This window comes from Scardinius erythrophthalmus, assembly GCF_964197995.2.
Source record: "Scardinius erythrophthalmus genome assembly, chromosome: 8".
Lineage (NCBI taxonomy): Eukaryota > Metazoa > Chordata > Actinopteri > Cypriniformes > Leuciscidae > Scardinius > Scardinius erythrophthalmus.
Genome location: NC_138228.1, coordinates 43,926,644 through 43,949,053, shown reverse-complemented (window position 1 = coordinate 43,949,053; position 22,410 = coordinate 43,926,644). Strand labels below are relative to the sequence as shown.

Genomic DNA, 22,410 nt, shown 5'->3' with positions numbered 1-22,410 from the left:
TGATTGTTTCATATTTGCATTTCAATTGAACTGTGTGTTGAAAACAATTAAAAAGGGCTGTGTGTGTACCTGAGGTACGGTGGCCTGTTGAAGAGTTGAAACCCGCCACTGTGACGATGAGGAGGGCATGAGAGCGAGAGCTGTGTTCGTTTAGATTAGTGCATGCTGTTGCCCTGTTCATGTGACCCAGGTCAAACACCTGCAGGGTAAAGGTTATAAATAACGGATTAGGCTAAAATGGGTTGACTCTTGTCTATACCACAAGACCTTGCACTGGAGCACTGAATATTTAATATCTTGGTGGATTCTCTCAGAGGGCATTAACACAGAACTAGCTTCACTTTTCTAGCTATTTTTGTAGTTATTAGTATTAAACTGTAAAAATGTTGGTAACACTTTTAATTGTCCTTGTTGCATGTTCTTAGAGTACTAACAGTAAATGATGATTTTATATTTATATTAAGTATATTTTCACAGTTTTCAGAGCAGAGTAACTATGGACAAGCTCCACTAACGTCTTGCCTGACAAAACTGACAAACTGTCCTAACAAGCACATTTTTTTGGCTTGAAAAGTATGCATGCGTTACCTTTTCCTTGAAAAAATTATAATATTTGGGTCCCACTTTATATTAAGTGTCTTTAACTACTATGTCCTAACATTTGAATTAATCATTTGATTCATTGTTTTTACATTGTACTTATACTTAAAAATCATATCATGTAATTACAGCTTTAATTAATGTAATCACATCTACAATTACTGTTACTGTTGACCCTTCCCTTTTAACTTCACCTACAAGTGTTTTGCAAAACAAAATGAACACAATAAGTACATTGAACCTAATTTTGTTATCTAATGTTATATTCCTCTGGACTAAAGCCGGTTGTCAAGTGTCATTACTCCACAGGCGGTTTGGATGCTGTGAGCTTTCACCTTGTTAATGTCCTCCACGCTCTCCACTGTGAACTCTGTGAGTCCTGGCACATACAGCTGTCCACTGCCGTCTGGACACATCTTTATATCCAGCTTCTCATTGGGATTGTCACCCAACAGGTTTCTAAAAACAGATTCAGATAAATGCAAATGAATGAAACCAAACCAGCTGCTGTATTAGGAAGCTTTGCTGAAACTCAACAACAATCTGTTGGAAGTTGCAGAAGGTTTTTCCCTAATGCGACGTATATTAAAGTAACATTTTTAGGGTTGATTTTGTCCATTGGGAATTGATTGGGTGGTTGTGGTTTGCTATTGGTCGATCTCAGGTGAGGGACAGGTTTCCCAACCCTCATGCCAGTAAATACTCCATCAGAGAAGAAAAGGGGAAGCCATTTTGTTTGAAGATTACTAGGGTATATGAATTTGGGGCACAGATTAATATTACAGAGGCAAGCAGAATCTGTTGGAGTTACGTAAACCAGCAGGAGGGGAAAAGTGAGGGACAGTGTGACAAACAGACAGGACCAGCAGAACTGGTTGCGTGATCTGTGATCTGTTTATGTCTTACAGATGGTCTGAGAGATTTTAAATCTAATCTGTTTTTACATAACTGTTGACCAGCAGAATTTGTGGCACACACACACTTCACAGTGACACTGGGACAATTATATAAGTGTGCTGAATATGCTGCAGTGTGTCTGGAGTGACGTGCTCACAGCCGCTCACACACCTTTGATAATCATCAAATTCAACCTCCCACTTCCACTGTGTGGCTCTACTTGTGTGTGGTTTTCTCACCGAAGTGTCTCATTGTAGATTTCCACCATGCTGACGGTGATCTTATAGTCCCAGTCAGGCTTTTTCTCAGACACTTCAGAGAAGAGCAGCCGAAGAGCACGCTGGTTAATGCCAGGGTCCTCAGGGATCCCCTAGAGGACAAACAGAGACATGAAGTAAGTACTAAAATTTGATAACCAATATGCTACAGATGATAATCGATAAATGACTGATTTAAAAATGTAATGCTATTTTTTTAATAAATTAAATAAAACTATTTTGTGACACTAAAGACTCTAAAGCTTGCCATCACAGGAATATATTACATTTTAAAATGTATTTGAACAGAAAATATTAAATTGTAATAATATTTCAAAACATTACTGTTTTTACTGTATTTTTTGATCAAATAAATACAGCCTTGGTGAGTGACATTAAAATAATCTTACCTAATGCAAACTTATGAAGTGCACTGTATGTATCTACTTTGATAATGTGCACTGATTAGATATTTCTCATATATGAAAGGGACAGACATCACAGTCAATGCAGTTAACATACCTCCATAGTGTAGGTCTTTCCAGAGCCGGTTTGCCCGTAAGCAAAGATGCATATGTTAAAGCCATCAATACAGGAAGTGACCAGAGACTGCACTTCCTGGAACACCTGTCCAATCACAAGAGAAGGGACTGTATAATAACTGATACAGGAAATACAACCATATGAGAAACAATGAGTTCAGGCACTAACCTCCTCCTGAGTGGCTTGAGTGGGAAAGACTTTGTCAAGTTCAAAGGTCATGAGCTTGCCCTTATTGGATAAGTAGAGAACAGCATCATCATCAAGGTCAAAGGTCACTATGTTTTTGGTGTCAGCAGCATCTGTTTCTCCAGCACACACGGGGCGTACGCGACACAACACACGGATGTTTCCTGAAAAACAAGATGATAAAGTCTTCCCAATTAGAATGAAAATATCTAATTTGATTCAAAGAAATTAGACATTTTGTGGAGATAATGCATCCCAGACACGATTCCCAGATCTCACCTTTGAGGCGCACCAGTTCATTGTGACATTTCTTCCTCAGGTTCATCTCCCGCTTATATTTCCGCAGCAGTTCTTGGTTTGCACTGCTCACCTCTCCAATCACCTGACAGATCTGTAATCACAGACAAAGCTCAATTCTTAACGAGAGGCAATGAAGGCGCAAAGAAATAAAACACATGCTTTGAAGAAGAGGGTCTTGATTAAGTGGTGGAAATTACGGATGATGGGCACAGAATGGTAACAAAACTCAGAGAGATTTACAATTACACACCCACCACAGGTGTAGCGTGCAAACTCAAAATATCTCAGTTACATAAGATTTTTGTGTGTGGAGTTAAGAGGTGTTTAAATAACTATGAAATAATTCACATATATTCACATTTCTTGAAAATATTTAGCAAATAATAATGATATACCAGTTTAAATGTTTTTTTAAAAATATTATAGTAAATATTATATCATATCCAGGGCTTGACATTAACACCCACCAACCTGCCAAAATAATTGAATTTTATATATAATATATACACTTTTCAATTGAAGTTTTTAAAAAAGGCATCTGAAATAAGAAACAAAGTGCAATGTAGTGTTGTCAAAAATAATGAATTTTCGATACATATCGATACTGAAATATCTGAAACAGTTCCAATACTCATTTTCTGCAGAATAGATACACGATACCAGCTGCGCTTTCTCACTCTCTCATCTCTCCGACAGCGAGTGACACACAAACCCGCCTCCCCTCACTCACTCGTGGGATTGTGTGTATTGTGCATAATTTTACTCATTCACGCAGGTTTTGTGCTCACACCCAAAGTGCGCACACATCAGAGTCCTGCAACGGGTCGGGTACCCGCACAAAAGTGGCTAAAACGGGTGGATTGTGACATTCCTAAAATTAACGGGCGGGGACGCGGGCGGATAATGAACTCCTTGCGGGCGGGTAACGGATGAAAAATATGTGCAATATTTGTATGTCTAAATTACCATTACACATACGCAAATTTGTGTTTTAGTCAGGCCATCCTTAAAAATATTCTTGTTTGCCGTAACCCGACCGACCCTGTCAATTTAGGACCGACCCAATTATTTATTTATTTTTTCCTTTTTAGTCCGACCGACTTGCCGGTAGTGAACTTGTGTTAAGACCTACCGATTTTTTTTTTACTCTTCAAACAACTAATACAAATGCAATAAAATGATATTAATTATATTTTAGTAAGTATTGTGTATATAAATTGCCCATATATAGGCCTACATACAAACATATACGGTCTTTCTTTTAAATAAAAACCGGTGGCGTCATCTATGATTATAAGGGCTGTAGGCTATATGCGAAATGAAACCGAAATCGCGACACTCAGGGCCACGAACCTACAATTAAAACTTTCACAGAGATCTCAAACAGACATTAAAAACACCAAATATTAAGAATTGGCATATCAAGCAAAATAATATTCGATAAATGATCGAAAATCGTAGCCTATCTCCCCCTCCACATGCTCACCGGCAATGCTCCGACGTTAAATTTCTCTGTTCTGTATGTGTTGTAGTCAGTGTTGGGCAAGTTACTTAAAAAAAGTAATTAGTTATAGTTACTAGTTACTTCTCACAAAAAGTAACTGCGTTAGTAACTGAATTACATCATTACAAAAGTAACTAATTACCGGGTAAAGTAACTATTGCGTTACTTTAAAAAAAAAAAAAAAAGTGTAAATATAAGAAATTTCTTGGATACCCCAATATGAAATGTTAAATGAATTAAATAGACACTAAATAGAACATGCTTCTTAAGAAATGTACCAAAAATAAATAAATTGTCATAGAAAATATAGCCTTCTTACACATACACTAGTGCATATCATTAAAATGATAAAACTCACACACCTTTACAACTGGTAGACTGTATTGCCTACTTGAAGTATTTTCTTCCTCACAATATTAAGTTTAACAAAAAGTGCTCTCAATATAATACTGAACAATGTACCAACATAAATAATAATAATAAAATATAATCTTTTGGGGCTTTATTTTTATAACCTACAGAGAACGTCATCATCAGAGGTTAGCCAAATTCTAGTCGTGTTAACAACCGGTCAAACAAATAGCCATGTTTGAACGTTCCCTGCAGGTTATTTTGGAGTTTATGTTAGGCTATATAAACTAATTAAAACATTGCATATGATACCAATATGCTACAGAGATTATTCTAATGCTGAAATGTGTAATTTATTTATAAAGTAAAGTATTCAAGTATTTATGCTCGTTGTTCGGACACATTCGGTCTCTGTCGCGCACTGTCGAGCGCGTTCTCGGACACACTCGGTCTCTCTCGCGCACTGTCGAGCGCTTTCTCGGGCACACTCGGTCTCTCTCGCGCACTGTCGAGCGCTTTCTCGGGCACACTCGGTCTCTCTCGCGCACTGTCGAGCGCTTTCTCAGACACACTCGGTCTCTCTCGCGCACTGTCGAGCGCTTTCTCGGACACACTCGGTCTCTCTCGCGCACTGTCGAGCGCTTTCTCGGATAACGGTCTCTCTCTCGCACTGTCGAGCACGTGGACACACTCAGTCTCTCTCGCGCACTGTCGAGCGCGCTGGCTTAGAGAGAGCCTACTCGGATGAAAACCGCTTCAGTGAGCTCAATTATAGTAACGCCGCATTTTTATTGACAGTAACGGCAACGGCGTTGTAACGGAGGAAACAGTAATTAGTTTGATTACTCGTTACTGACAAAAATAACGCCGTTAGTAACGCCGTTTATTTATAACGCCGTTATTCCCATCACTGGTTGTAGTAGCCCTGTCATTAAAAACGATTTAGTTTCATATTCATGTTTAAATAAAATAATATATATTTTTTTAAATTTCATGTTGATTATATGAAAAGTGAAAAGCATGAATAAGATAAGATGATCCCGAATATCGGGAGACAAATGCAGTGGGCAGACATGATTTTGAACATTTCATTAAATTTGTTTATGTAGAAAACCTTTCTTTAAAGTGAATTTCGTTTCGTATTAATTATATCTTAATTTTAATCAATGTTTCATCAACCAATTTCTTGGATTAAATAAATAGGCCTAAGAGGTAAATATAGCAGGCAATAATCACGACACGAGGCAGGGCGCGTGAACTTGAGGCTCGTCTCTTAAATGAACCGCAACTCAGCGTATAAGCTACTTGCCTCACATACCTGAGAAATAGTAATCATGAAATGTCTACTTTTAAACAAAACAATAAAAAAGAAAACAGACTGCTCTCTACTTATGCAATCTGTAATGTGAATTTCTCTCTGGCGCGCTCACTACTGCGAAGATCGCGAGTCAGTCAGCATCGTCAACTTCAACTTTGACACAGAAAACACTTGTTTATTAATAAAAAATTGAAATGTCTCCTTGATATATTTGACATCAATAATCATTACTTTTCCCAGTTCTTTGTGACAGCTTTTAGGTGCGTTATTGGCAGCGCACCCTATGAACGCCTCCCCACCTCTCCATAGATTTTAGCTTGTGTGTGATTTATCGCGGGCACGGGTCGGGTAACGGGCCGAAAATGAACGGGTCTGGGCGGGTGCGGATTTCATTTTGATATTATGACGGGTGACGGGTCGGATCTGGTGCTGAACTTTGCGGGTACGGGCGGGGGCGGGTCTCCAAAAATGGACCCGTGCAGGACTCTGGCACACATAAAGTCACCTCTCAGTACTAAATTGTGTTTTTTTTTTTTTGCTTTTGAATTTATTTCGGTTAATTACGGTTTTTCTATCATGATCTGGCAACATGAATGAGTCAAGGCTTGTACCTCTTCCCCTGTGATTTTATTGCACCGCACATTCAGATGAGATACACATCCCTGATGCACGTTAGAATACATCAACAACCAGTTCGGTTCCGTACACACTGCACAGAATTTTTGTGAATCCGGTTGTCACTCCTCGTAAATGAGTGTACTGTGTGTGTGTGTGTGTGTGTGTAAAGAACATGATTAAGCACTAAAAGGTGACCTGACAACTGAATTTAGCTGCAGTTTTTACGATCTGTGGTCAGGCTGGTGTGTTTGTCTCACCTCCTGCTTGGCCTCAGTGATGGCTTTCTCCAGCATGTAAGGGAAGTCCTGCACCTGTCTCTTCAGACAGTTGTAATCACAGGTGAGGGTTCTCAGGGCCGGCTGCAGGGTCAGGAGGTTCATCCGCACACCTGCACAAACAGAGCATTAGAGGCAGTTGTAGCTCATGTTCACCACAAGATCAAAAGACAAACAGTAAACTTAATCAAATGAAATGATAACACTTTACAATAAGGTCTCACTCGTTACCATTAGTTAATGCATAAACTAAGTATTGTTACTAAGTAGAAGTATTGTTAATTCTTAGTCCATGTTAACTAATGTTCACAAATGAAACCTTATTATAAAGTGTAACCAATGAAATATAAGAAAATTATATAAAATGCCAATTTGAGAGTCATAACTATATTTTTTGCATTGTGATATTATTTATAATTTTTATTTTTTTGTGCCAGCTTTGTTTTTGTCATTTCCAATATTTTCAAACAGTGATTCTGATTAAGGTGAAGAATCAATAAGGTTTACGCCAAATGAGCACACATTTTTTGTTCTTGTTTATTAAAAGTCTCTGTCTGATGAGTCCAAAAATGGAATCTCAAGACACAATGTCAAGATTAAATAAAGAGCAATTACTAAGCAATAATAAAAATAAAAAACTGCATAAGTATACAAGTCTTTAAAAATACTACAGTAATAAAATGACATGTTACAATTACAATTTTAATATAAGGCAGCATAGGCCTATACATATTTTAGTTGAAATATTTTTGGTTAGACTTTTTTTAAAGGTGTCCTTGGTACACAAAAAATTACTGAGTAATATTAATTAAAAACATGTACTAACAACATGTAGAGTTAGGGTTGTGTTTAGGGTTAGTTGCTTGTAATTATGCATAATTTAATGTTATTTCTATATTATATAAGTACATGTAATGCGTAACAAGTGTTCCCTATTTTTTGCATTGAGGCTTTTCATGAATTTTCATGAAAATAATGTCACAATGCAAGACATCATAAAGGTCATAATGGGACAATATAATTACTAATTTCTTTTTTTGATTTGAAGGTGAAACACAGCCTGTAATTAACAGGTTTTGTGAGCTTCACTGAAGTCTCACCTGCTAGGTTCTCATGGACGGCCTTCATCTCACTCTCCGCTCTGATGAAAGCTTCTTCGATCACTCTGTTCTTCTCCTCCTCCAGACTCTGCATCTCTGCCTCCAGCTGGCCCTGAGCTCTCTCCATCTCACCCTCATACACCAGGATCTAACACACACACACACACACACACACACACACACACACACACACACACACACACACACACACACACACACACACACACACACACACACACACACACACACTGCTGTCAACACATCTGACCCTGAGGTCAACACTGAGGTTACACTGAGGCCAAAAGCTCTATTCAAACAGTGAATGTTTTACACAAGGAGTTACATCTAAATTAATTTACACCATAAAGGGATAGTTCACCCTAAAATGAAAGTTAAGACATCATTTACGCACCCTGGTGTTGTTCTAGTGCCGTAAGATCTTTCTTTTATGGACCACAAAAGGAGAATTTAAAACAAAATGTCACACTCGCGCTAGTCCATATAAAGGTAGGGAATAGCAACCAGCATCAAGCTTTTTAAAAAAGACGCAAAAGTACCACAGAATGATCCCATGCAACATGTGCAGGATATCCCAAGTGTTCAGTGGGTGTACGGTAGGGTTTGGTGCGCTTTTGTCAATCTTGATTTAATCACAACTTGTGTGCTTTTTCTGGGCAAGACAGAGTGAACTACTAGTCAAGAACATAGAATATACAGCATGTGATTGGGGTCATTCTGTGATCCTTCAGCATCTTTTTAAAAAAGCTTGCGAGCAGGACATTTTTTAAAAATTAAAAATCCATAAAAGAAAGGAGGACATACAGCATTAGAACAACACCAGGGTGAGTAAATGGCTTTCACTTTAGGGTGAACTGTCCCTTTAATTGAGCTTTTACAATGACAGCGAGTACATTTGCAACTCACTGTATGATTGGTTGATTATAGCTGTTTGTACTGAACTATATCAGAGTCACTGTCAGTGTAAACACCCCTATACAGATGTACACACAACAGATGAACACACATACATCAGAAAACCTGCGTTCTGCTTTCAAGCAAAGCCAGTAATGATTTCTGAGATCTCTGACCAAAGCAACACAGACACCACCAGCACTAAAGACGTCATCTAATACTGACCACAGTCATTTGTTAGACAGATTTAATGCAGTTAGGTTAAGTGACCTGTGGGGTGGGAGGGGGGGCTGTTGGTCACATACTTGGGAGGGGCATCCGGGGTCACACACACGATCAATACTGTACATCTGCAGTACACAACGGAGTGACATCAACTATTTCACAGTAGATCATGGGAATACTATTGCAAGAACACAAAATTGCGACCCTGAAGAGAATGTGAGCTAGTTACTCTGCAAAGTTTCAGGGTTTCATAGGTCAAAAATGAGCATCAGCGAACATGAATCTACATTTGCAATTAGCGCTTAAAATGGGACCTCAAATATATGATTTCCTATAATCAAAGTTGCAATCTGACCCATGACACATTTTTGACCTTTGACCCCTGCCGGCTGCAGAGTAATCTGTTTGACCTTGGAGAGCCTGTGGGTGACCTCTGTGTTACCCCCACCCACCGCCTTGGAGAGCAGACCATATAGACGGCCGCGGTCCATCCTCAGCTGCAACGCAAGTGAAGAGAGAGAGCCGTTAACCTGCTCTTCCACGACACCGCAATCACAGAGGCCTTCAACTAGATGCATGGAACGGCATCATACAAAATGGAATTTACAGAATAGTGCGGAATGTTACAGAATCTGGTAAAAGTTGGATGAATAAATAAAAGTAGAGATGTAAATGTCATCAATTCACGATATGGATAAGTGTCTCTGAATATTAAACCATAAAATAAGCATGTTCTGCATGTCTGTGTGAATGAACAGAGCAGTTCTGTCTACTACACATCCTCAAGCATGAGTGACGCTCGTGGTGTTTCAGCGTCTGCGGTCTCACTATATCAGAACATGAACACATGAACTTCACCTCCAGAGCTGCTCTGACAGCCACCTCACCAGCATTTCACCATTTCATCTGAGAAAACTATCGTCAGACACAAAGGGCGTTGCAACAACCAGTAAAAAAAAAAGAAGAAGTTTGGTTTAACTTTCAGAAATGATGAATTATATTACTAGTGCACAGTAACATGCACTCCTCAAAATAATAACAAAAGTAATAATTAAGTTTAATAAAACTTTATTTTTACAGAATACCACACAATATAAATTTTCCTCCAAGTTTTAATTTAAAAAAGTAGAATTATGTCGTGCAGCACTTTGCCAAATAAAGAACATAATTGTTCAAATTTAATTTGATTATTTTTTAAAAGATTAATTAAATTGCAAGTTAGATCATAAATTTAGCATTTTATTTAGTTGTAAATCATAAAACAGAGTCTAGAAAAGTAAAAACAGTTAAAAAAAATAACACTTCATGGTGATATATTATTGTTAAAAAGTTAAAGTTTTATGAATTCAATTGATTAGATAATTAAACCACTCCTGGAATCCAGAAAAATTAAAACGCGAAACGCAAAATTTGGGAAAAAATGAAAACATAGGGCCTTCATTAAACTTATAATCAAAACACTTGGGATTCGAGAAGACGTGAACAGATCAACAGACCATCACGGTCACCACAAACGGGGTCAGATCTGAGAAGCACCCGGCCACATGATAATCCAGGACACTCAAATGCTAAGAATGTATCAGAGCGGCTGGTGCAGGAGGCGACTGTGATACCTGCTGGCGGAGCTGACCGCTGGTTCTCTGGGACTCGTGGAGCTGCTGTTCTAGCTCTCTGAGGAGCTGTCTCTGCACACACAGCTGCTCCTGCAGCGTCTGGTTACGGGCCTGAGCCTCCATTAAAGCCTGCTTACACTGAGCCGACTCCACTTCAACCGTCTTGGTCACATACTGCAGGAAGAGTGAGAAACAGACACATTAATTCACTTTTATGAGGTGTTCATCATCAGCCCTGAGTATGTGCCTTCACAGGCTATATATGGTATCCTAAATGTAGAGAGAATATATTATATATATATATATATATATATATATATATATATATATATATATATATATATATATATATATATATATATATATATATATATATATATATGCAGTCTGAAGGTGCAGTAGAGCTGACTATTTAAGGTTAAAAATGGAAGGAAGAAAATGGAAATTGAGCCGGACTCTGTGTTGGCCATTCTGAGGGAAATTAATAAGAAGGAATAATTGTCTATCTCTTTCAGTATGAATAATTTCTCTAGATGTGGAAACTGGACACAGTACTTGATGCTTGATGTGAGTGAGTTGTAAATAAGAAATTGTGATTTATCAATAATGACAAATTATACTTATTCGGGAAAATCTCTAAGTCTCTATTCTGGGAATATATACACCTTATTTTTGCTTTTAGGATGTAACAACATCTACCCTTACATTAGTTTAATTATGGACATTTGTCTTTGACGATCTTTACATTACTTTGTCTCTACTTCTGTTAATTTTAAATCCAGAGTGGGAAAGATGTTCCAGTACACAAGTATGACTGTTTATAATATGTATGTGATTATACAGAAACAAAGAAATACACATTTAACATGAATCTTGTGTTCACTTCTTTAAATATTACACACAATGAAATACATGAATCAATCAAAACAAAATGCATAAATCATTAAACAAATAGCATGGTGGGGATAGGAACAACATTAAACAATGTAACAAACACAATCTGCGTTAACTGGCGTTTATTTTACGCAAAACTGTTGATGTGTTTAAACATGAAGTGTGTGTTACTGTACATTCACAGTCCAGCATCATATTAAAAGTAATTTTTTTGAATAAAGTCTCTAGTCTCAATGTGACACTATTATTTACTTTTTTGGGCCTTACATGCGTTTAAGCGTTTGCTAAATAACTCAAATCCACAAAAAGCCTCTATGATAGAAGTTCAAGCTTACATTTCAATAAAACATTTTGGCAACACTTTATTTTAATGTCCTTGTTACATATTTTATATATACTTGTATTGTAGTAATAACAGTAAATTATGCATAATTAAAAGCAACAAACCCCAAACCAAACCCTAATCCTAAAATAAGTACATGTAGTTAATTGATATTACTCAGTACTTAACAATATATAATTACACTGCAACAAGGACACCTTAAAAGAAAGTGTAACCAACATTCAACAATTTCAAGTCAACAAGCTCTCAAACATTGTGCTCTGTTATCACTCTCACCTTGACCTGCGGCGGCTGTGCAGCCTGGAGAGACAGAGCTTCCTCAGCGTCACGCAGCCGAGAGGTCAGCTGATCCTCGCTCTGGCTCCTGTGGCATGACGCCTCTTCCAGCTGCTTCTGGAGCTGCTGTCTGTGGTGCGCGACCTCCTCCAGCTGCTCCTGCAGCTGAACCACTACACCCGTCCTCTCCTGCACCTGCTGCTCCAGCGCAGCCAGTCGCCGCTCGCGCTCGCGACACTCCTCGCCCTTACGACACAGCTCTCCACGCAGGGCCTCCACATCCTGAGGCCGACACATTACATAACAAAACAGAGGATAAACAGCTGTGAGAATAAACACAAGGTAGATAGCATTTCAAGTAGGGCTGTCACTAACGATTATTTTTGGTAATCGTTCGATTATTTTGACCTATCGGTTGATATTTTTGGCCTAAGAAAACAATAGCCTTAAAAATGACTTAAAATACATATATAATAACAATGAGGCAAGGATATGTGTTTCATATAAAGCATCAATAGCAAGTAATCATATGGTTTTATAAAACAATACAGTTCAAATAGATAATATAATACACATAGTATAAGGAATCATCATGTGTCCATTATGTATTATAACAAACGCCTGCAGAGGGCGCCAACGGCCTGGAGTTATTACACTTTACAGCAGATCAAATACATTTTTAATATTGGCCAAACCACATTTAATCAAAATGTTTACTTAATCTTTAATATTTGGCCACTTCTTTACGACAGAAGTGCTACAGCCACTGTAATTTCTTGAACAAGAACATGTGAACAAGCAAGGGTTTAAACTTATTTTGAAGTCACGATGAACAGTTTGCATATTTACAAAAGTATTGATATATTCTCCTGTGTTGGCATAGGTTTATAAATGATTTGCACATTACGTTCTCAGATGAACGTTATAAAGTACACTAAACTCACAGCATATGAGATAGAGTTTGAGGAGTATTTCACTCATGTAAATAACAGTATTTACTGTGATAAGCAGCATTTACTGTGAACAGAGCTACTCTAAGACGCACTTAGTAAATAATTAAAGATCATATATATTAAAACCTGCAAGACATATATTTATTTAATTGCATATCAGCCTGTGTAAATTCACAATAGCACTATACTACAGAATGGTTTTTAAATGGTTTTAATACATCATGCATCCTTAGAAAACTGTCTAATAATGCGGTTCATGGATTCTCGTACATGGAATGAGACACTTCTGGCATTTTGCCGGTTACTCGACATGGGTAAAATTGCAATCAAGGATTTTTTAAAAGCGTACTCTAATTTAATGGAGGAATCGTGACAGCCCTAATTTCAAGAATCAAGTAACCAATCGGATTGTATGATTGTATCTGAGGTTTGCAGTGATTCCCAACCTGGTTGGAAAGATTTAGATTGTTCATTAAAAGTAAGATGGTGTGTTTATGGTAGTGCGAGTATACCTGGCTGTGTGGGCAGTGGGCAGTAGGGCAGCTGGTCTGGGTGTGACTGGCCCTCAGCTCCTGTTTGAGCCGCTGGTTTTCACTCTCCAGCACCTCGAGCTGTTTCTCCAGATCTGTCGCCCCCTAGACACACACACACACAAATTTACTTAGCTAACTAAATGAGGACTTAATGTAGACTTCTAATTCATTTTATATACACCTAATTATAATTACAAAGCCTATCCTTACCCCCCCAAAAATGTTTAGAATTGGGGGAAGATATGATTCTATATTATACATAACATGTAATTTATTTCTATGATGCAAAGCTGAATTTTCAGCATCATTACTCCAGTCTTCAGTGTCACATGATCCTTCAGAAATCATTCTAATATGATGATTTGCAGCTCAAAATAATTTTTTTATGATCAGTAATGTTGAAAACTGTTGTGCTGCTTGTGCAACTATGATGCTTTTTCATGATTCTCTGATGAACAGAAAGTTCAAAAGAACATTTATTTAAAATAGAATATTTGTAACATTATAAATGTCTGTCACAATTTGAACGGTACAGTAACTTAATGCTCCGTGTTAAAAAAAAACCCTAAAATTAAATAAATTAAATGTGAATTATTTTATGAACTGGCTTTTCTTTTTTTTTACTACAAATGAGAAAAGGATTCATCATATTTAGCTTCTGGGGACAAATTTGTCAAAGTACAGATAAGCACAGCCACGCCAATCTAAAATTAGAGATCAGATCAGGGACACATTCCTCTGCTATCACAAAACCAGATAACCAGGTTAACACTCCCTCCACCGCCCATCATAAAATTAAATCAGGTCAGTGTTCTTTATAAAACAATAGAAATGTGTTTTCACACAACTGTGACAGCTCTCCCTGTCCCTAATAATCCCTCTCTCTATCCCGGTTTCAGTCTCTCACCAGCTCAGAGCGCAGTCTCTCCACCTCCTGTGTCTGATCCACTAGTTTCTCCTCCAGCTCCTTGACCTACAAAACCACAAACAAACAGCATTATTAAGCCAAATCTCTTTAAAAAGAAACGAGTCAGCAAGTTTAATGCATTCACATTTATGAGGTATCAATCTTCTTTAATCCATCCAGACAGAAACAATGAATATCAACGCAAAAAAGGTCAGGACACACGGCGGCTGAGGAATGTAAATGATCTGATAGTGCTCTTCTAAATCTGGCTGGAAAACTGAGCCCTATTCTTTGTGTGTAACGTACCTGTGTGCGCAGCCCTGTAATGAGAGCGAGTTGTTCTCCCTCGTCTTTTTGCAGTTGCTCCTGTGAGTTAATTTTACTCACTTGTACAGCGCTGGGAAAATCCAGAGGTCTTTGTGTCAAAGCACCAGAGTTCCTCACACCTACACAGAGACACATACAAACACACACTTAATGCCAATGCAAGCAGCTTTTTCTTATTTTTAGGTCACATGCATTTACGTAGGACTTTATACAGATTGTTTCACTAATAAACAGGAAAATGACAGCATTAATGTTGCAAAATTCATCAATTATGAAACAAATTCTATTTTAAAGCAGCTCTACAGAAGACAACACTATCATTATTCAGATCAAGTCAGTTCAATGTCAAATCAATTCAGTTCAATAACAGTGTCAATGTTGTTGATAAATGTAAATATGTATAAACAGCTTTATTAATATTACATAAATATTGTCACTGTCGGGTGGAAACCTTGTAATTCCATATTTCATCAGAAAAAACGGAGCGCCCACATAGCAACAATAAACTTTATAACCTAATAGTTGATGAAAGCATAATGTGATACTGTTATTACCCGAGTCATTTGCTCATTTATTGTCTCTGTGTATGTGCATGTGCTTGTTTGTGTTACAGGTGTGCGGTATCTGGTGATAATTTGTTGAAGGCTGCGACTGGTTCTCCTCCACACCTGATCCAGATATAAGGACCGCCCCAAACACTCAAGAGAGGCCACTATTGTGCCATCGTAGATCGTAACCACTTCGCTATTGTTTTGTATCATCATCGTCTTATCTAGAGTGTCGTATCAGAGAGATTGTGAGTGTTTATTTGAGATTGTGCTGTAAGTGATTATTTGGAGATTGTGATTTTGAACCTGTTTATCCTTGTTAACTGACCCACGCCTGTTTGACTACGATTTTGGATTCTGTTTTGCATTGTTTGCTACGAACTTGTACATTTATCTCCAGTAAATATTTTTATATATATTTTTGCCAAATTAAGGGAGGTAGAGGGTTTGCCGCCATTTTATTTTGTATATCTTTTCACATTGTTTTTGGTTAGGGAGGTAGGTAGGTAAGTTTCAATTGTATTTTTTTTTTCCGGAATTGTAGAGGTTAAAGAAAAGAGTGTTTGTGTTTGTTATTTTGGCCTTGTCTGATGCTAAACCCTTTTGGAAATAAACATTTCTTTTTTTGATATCTCTCTGGTAGTGAGACTCATTCCTTTTCCCGTTACAGCCGACCCCTAGCGGTCGTAACAGATGCATTTATTGCCTCAGATGCAGCCTTTCTAATGACGGACAAAACATGTATATGTCCAACATTCGCTGGTCAAAAACCTTTAACCTTTATAAATTTCTTCATCAGCTCGATTTTGGTAAAATGTTAATAATGTAAATCACAGATGCAAGCGTCTGACCATATATAAAGCCACTTTGACAACGTGGTGTTTAATTATTTAAAAAATACTTTTCCATTTCCTAAAAGTAGTGTTTTTAGAGATACAAAGTTTCTGCCTGACAGCGAAAATAAATAAATAAATAAAAGAATACATTTATAATAAAATGTATAGAAATATAAACTATTATAATAAAAATTAAATATTATAAATATAAACATTTATATTAATAATAATAATAATAATAATAATAAAATTGGTCCCATTTTATATTAAGTGTCTTTTAACTATGTATTAACATTTAAACTAACCATTTGATACAATGCACTTGTGTACATATTTTTTTTTTCCCATTGTACATATTTATAAAATACCTTTATGTAATTACAGCTGTAATTAAATCTATAATTCCACTGTAGACCCGTCTCTTACCGCTTAAACCCACTCAAATCAAACCGGTCCCTAAACGTACGTATCCCACCTCAATAGCAGCAAGTGTTTTGCAATGCAACATGAACAGAATAATAAGAAAACTGTACCTAACAATATTTTTTGATGCAAGTACATATAGTTAAATACACCTGATATAAAGTGTGACCCGATGTGTGTAATTATAGTTTGACATTCCTCACCTGTAGGGGACACAGCTTGGTTGAGCTGGACGCCGTTCAGTCTGAGCTGCTCTTGAGGTTCTTGGTTAAAGGATGAATGTTCCTCGTAATGGTGGCTGTCGTGGTTGAGCTGGTGGTCGTGTGTCTGCAGTCGCTGTAGCAGGAGTTGTTTCGCTGCGTCTTCGTTGCGCAAGCGTGCCTGGAACTCACAAACTCTCTCTTGCAGCGTCTGCACAAACACACAAGAAATCGGAGTAAATTCAACCATGAATGGCATCTGTACGACCTGAACTACACACAAACTAAAGACAAGCAGGAAGGACATTTAAAAATAAGTGGGAGGATTTTCTAAAATGATAATGAAACAACCAGGTTACTGAGAAAGTGCTCTTCAGGTTCTTCAAGTGTCATTTACACAACATACTCATGTCATCCCAAACACGTATGACTTTATTCCACGGAAAACAAAAACAATTTTATAATTTCAAAACAAGTTCAGACTTAAAAAATAAAATAAAAATTGGTCACTGTATGATTTTGTTGTAACAAAAAGATCAGCCAGGACATTTGCAAAAATATCTCATGTAATCAAAAGAAACAATAACATATTTTGAAATGACATGAGTAAAAAAATGACAAAATTAAACAATTCCTTTAACAAGAGAGCTTAATGAGCAAGTGACTATTTCTACTGGCACAAACTAACTCGGATACAGTTTTCAGGAACTCAGACGACTACAAAACCTCTAGTAGAGAGATTTAAGCAAACAAGGAGAACTATGAACATAATAGACTTTACAGCAGTACAGTGTGTTTTGTAAAGATGACGTCAGAACGAGGCAAGTAGCACACAGCTAAGCACAAAGAAAGAATCAGAGGGAATTACGTAGGCAGACGTCCAGGAACAGGACAAAGTAACCTTCTGTGCAGGTGAAATGGAGAGAAGGCAGTGCAGACACACAGAAATAAGGACCGAGAGGGAAGAAAGGAGCAGAAAAGCATGAAAAGGATCAGTGATGTGACATTGATGGATGACAGATGACACACAAAAGAACAAAATCACTCAACTCAAACTTCGCAGGAAAAATATGCACATACCAACTCTCTGAGATGATGCTATTTTTGAAGATTTGAAAACCTGATGTCTTAAAATCCTGTATTTCAGTGGAAATTCCCACTACTGACTCATTGTACCTCTACAGGTAACACTGCCTGGTCAACACAGATAGATCTAGAGAAGCACATACAAAGCTATCCCGCGTCTAAACTATTGTTTGTATTGAGAAGAGCCGTCAATGCATTGAAAAGCAGAGGCCTGGACAAACCATACATGTGATCTCCAGCCAATCGGATCTCTTCTGTGCTGATGGTATGTTGAAAAGACTGGAAACCCAAGCACACTCAAATCTCTATTACTCTAGATTGTCCTTTTCAGAGACGCTTCACCCACCCCTGGAGATCAAAGAAAGGAGGACTGTACTCCTAGTGTATCATTAACCTACAGTGGATCGTGTTATGTAACTCAGATGAGCCACTGGAGTCATATCTATCAACAAGGGGTAAATGCGCAAGTTACAACTTAGCCTAGTTTTGATGTAAAGGGGCACAAAGTTACTAAATATTTTTGCACTGCACTATTAAATTTGTTGAAACGTAACTATGTATAATCTAAATATTTCTGGAAGCCTCCGATAAGGAGAAATGGTTGGAATAAAACAGCAGATCGACAGACTTCAATCCTTTAGACATACATGATCATGTTGACATTTACACTCATCTACATTTTAAGAGTGAGAACATTATGTAAATAAATTACTTTGTTAGTAGCTCTACAACAAAACCCCTTCCTAAACAGCAAACCGTGTTATGCATGTCAAATAAAATCAATCATAATAAATACATTTAATTTCTTATGTTTTTTTCAGTATCAGTATCCTTATTAATTTCAAATACAGTTTCAGAATGTTATATTACATATATGTATTATGTTTTACATGAAAAGTAGTACTGCATTTCAATTGCAACATAATTTTACTGTTAGTTATGTGAGGCAAAAGTTAGAATCAATGATAAATTGAAGGCATATTTGAAGGCTGCTATTGGAACATTAAAAGGTATCATCATATGTGACAACACATTACTTCACGAAGAGCTTACGACCTACTAACTATGTTCTGCCTTAAAAACAAATGGTGCAACCAAATAAAGTAGAGAGTTAGTTATAAAACTGGCTAGTTACCTCTAGCGTGGACTTTACTTTTCAATTTAAGTAAGAACTTACAAACGGCTGGAGCAACCATACCCATGTTTCAATGGACTTATTCCACTTGTAAGCAACCAAATAACAACCACACATCAAAGCAGTGGCACCAACCCCCAACCTTAGCATCATGGTGGACAAACACATTTTTCTTCAGAACCCATAAACGTTTCGTTTTAATTGTCAACCAGTGGTCCAATCCTTCATTATAGTCTTATAAATCTTTCCATTTAAAGCTCAAAAACTGAAGAGGTGCTTTAGATCTGAAACTGTCTATAAGCAAATATCAGCCCTAATCTAATTTAATCAACTAAATGAAATGGGATTTGCCTGCAGATGTTGCCCTGAGGGAATCTCACACTGAAACAAAGTGAGCCTGTGGTCGTTTACAGACCGCCTGAGCAACCAGCTGCGCCGAGAAGCCCTAAAGCCGATAACATTGTTTGAACACAGAACACAAAGGCAGCGCTGCCTGTTAGCTGTGACCTATGAAACCTGTAAAATCAATTCCGCAAAGATCACACAGATATAGGACAGAGCGCTCACACAGAAACCAGCTCCTTAATGTAGTGATCTGGTGAAGATGATTCAATCACAACACACAATCACAGAAACAGATGGTTGCGAGGTTAATGCATATTTTTAATGCATTTTTTATGTTTTGAAAGAAGTCCCTTCTGCTCATCAAGGCTGCATTTGTTTGATCAAAAATACAGTAAATTTTTTTTTTTGTATTTTAAAGTGTAATTTATTCCAGAGATGCAAAGCTGAATTTTCAGCATTATTACTCCAGTGTCACATGATCCTTCAGGAATCATTCTAATATGCTGATTTGCTGCTCAAGAAACATGATTATTATCAATGTTGAAAACATTTGTGCTGCTTCGTATTTTTGTGGATGAATTTTTCCAGAAAGAACAGAATTTATTTGAAATAGAAATCTTTTGTAATTGATGAAATTAATGCATTCTTGTTGAATAAAAGTATTAATTTCTTTAAATAAATAAATAAATTTATTGACCCCAAACGGTAGTGTAACTGGTCTAGTACACATAATCTAGAGAAAATGTGTTGGTGATGGTGTTGGTTGCCCGACTGTTGCTATTCAGGCTAGTAAAGTGTGCTGAATGGTTTTTAGAAGCAATAACCTGAATCCAGTTGTGAGCAAAAATAATAGTGATGCTTGCCTTAGTGAGCACAACTAATAATATTAATTGTCCAGTGGCTGATCCTTTAGAACTGACAAAAAAGATGAACAATCTTGTCTTCGCAAACACCACTCGCAGGGTCGTACCTGTATCAGCAACTGCTGCTGTTCTGAGGTTGCCGTTTCAGAGAGGTCAGAGGTCAAACAGTGGCGCTGAAGGACAGAGTTGGGCAACGAGAGGAAGGAGCTCTCCTCCTCACCATCACTCATCAGGATATCCAGGGAACTCGCTGAAGAAAACACACAAACAACAAAAACAGTAAATATGGTTACCATTACGACAAGTAAAGAGGTACTGTAACACTTTACAGTAACACTATTTTACAGTGTTTTTGTTACATACTTACCAAAGCAATAACATTAAATTAAGCATAATTACATGCAACTAACCCTAACCCTATAGTAAGCACATGTTGTTAATTAATATTACTCAGTACTTAAATATATAATTACACTGTAACAATGTAACAAAAAATAAACCCAAGTAAAGTAACCCACTTTACATTAAGGTTCCATTTGTTAATATTAGTTAACATGAACTATCAATGAAAAATACTTCTAAAGCATTTATTAATCTTAATTAAAATGTTAATTTCAACATTTTTAAAACCAAAAGTTGCATCTGTTAATATTATTTAATAGACCTGAGCAAACAAACTAAAAATAACCAGTATTTTTATGAACTAACGTTAACAAATTAACTGTAACAATTAACTAACTGTAACAAATGATTGCTCATTGTTGGTTAAAGTTAATGCATTAACTAATGTTTACTAATGAGGTCTTATTGTAAAGTGTTACCAGTATTATTATTATTAAATTATATAATTATACGGGAAGAAATGGACCCAATAGCACCATGAAAGTAGTCCAGATGAGGGATATAAATTAATAAAGCTGAAATACATTAAAATATAATTATTAGATATAAATAAACTCAAAAGAAGGATTCGTTCACTGATTGGACAGCTACTTCTCATGAAGGGGATCTAGAAGCAAATGTCAAGATCTTCAGTTAATAACAGCTTCAATTTCCATCTATTCCTCAGATAAACCCATCGTATGATTTCAGAAGATTAGGAATATCAAGAGTCTTGTGCAGTGGCGCCTACAGCTGTACGATTGTACACACTTAAGCATGAGCTCCGATTGACCTGAGAAATGTTTTCCCAGCAATATTTCAGCAGTTATTATACATGTCCCGTATTTCTGTTGACTGAACCAGTGAAGCCAATTATCTGTGAACTAATCATTCTCTTGAGTCTGTTATTTCTTTTCAGGAAGTGAATTGGACAAACTGGTTTGCAAAATGGTCTGAATCAATTTGTATTTGTTCGGACTGCGCTCTCAATGAATCATCTGAAGTGGTTTCTCCGTCAGAAAAAAAAAACAGTATCGAGAACATGAAGTAGATATTCACCTACAAACAATGTGAACAAAAGGCTACTTTGTGAGAGGTAACTGAGAAAATCCTGCTACAGCGGTGTCATATAAATAAGTGGCCATTTACACAGTGTTTGTGTCTGTCCATGTTGTTTTCATGTGAACAGATGCTTTTGTTGCTTTTTGTCATTTCCGTTTTAAAATGCGTTTAGAGAAACTTCTCGCTGATGGTTTGGTCTGAAGAGTCTCATGTCTTCTAGAACTGCAAAGTAGTTACATAAATGCTAAAAATTATCTCAGAGTTGAATTATTAACATGACGAATAAGCATATATTGAAAATTTTTAGTTGCAATTGTTTTTTCTTCTTGCAGACATCCCTGGTCTTGTGGACAACTTTTATGATAATTTTTTTGTGCTTTTGGTTTCGTTTTTGAAGCTTCAGAGCTTTAGTCCTCAGTCAATAACTGCATCAAAACATAAAAAAAAAAACCAAGTTAATCATTTCTCTGTTTGTGTTACTTGAAAGAAACAGAAACCCTTCAGGTTTGGAACAACTGGACAGTGAGTAAATAATGACTGGATCTTCATTTTTGGGGGAAGTAATCCTTCAAGATAAACGTGCAGTGAAAACATTATCA

General features: G+C 37.0%; 1 protein-coding gene across 5 annotated transcripts in view; it reads right to left on the bottom strand.

Moving 5' to 3' along the window:
* The window catches only part of kifc3 (kinesin family member C3), a 46,522-nt gene that overhangs the window by 4,383 nt on the left and 19,729 nt on the right, over positions 1-22,410 (bottom strand). For all 5 annotated transcript variants that reach the window (XM_081372821.1, XM_081372822.1, XM_081372823.1 and 2 more), the window contains exons 2-16: positions 20,476-20,618; positions 16,943-17,150; positions 14,912-15,051; positions 14,606-14,671; positions 13,678-13,800; positions 12,213-12,494; positions 10,700-10,873; positions 7,950-8,097; positions 6,832-6,962; positions 2,763-2,874; positions 2,466-2,647; positions 2,277-2,381; positions 1,737-1,867; positions 936-1,059; positions 70-199 (exon numbers count right to left, since the gene is read on the bottom strand). In XM_081372821.1, coding sequence (XP_081228947.1) covers positions 70-199; positions 936-1,059; positions 1,737-1,867; positions 2,277-2,381; positions 2,466-2,647; positions 2,763-2,874; positions 6,832-6,962; positions 7,950-8,097; positions 10,700-10,873; positions 12,213-12,494; positions 13,678-13,800; positions 14,606-14,671; positions 14,912-15,051; positions 16,943-17,150; positions 20,476-20,618 — 2,199 coding nt within the window. The remainder of the gene's footprint in view (positions 1-69; positions 200-935; positions 1,060-1,736; positions 1,868-2,276; positions 2,382-2,465; positions 2,648-2,762; positions 2,875-6,831; positions 6,963-7,949; positions 8,098-10,699; positions 10,874-12,212; positions 12,495-13,677; positions 13,801-14,605; positions 14,672-14,911; positions 15,052-16,942; positions 17,151-20,475; positions 20,619-22,410) is intronic.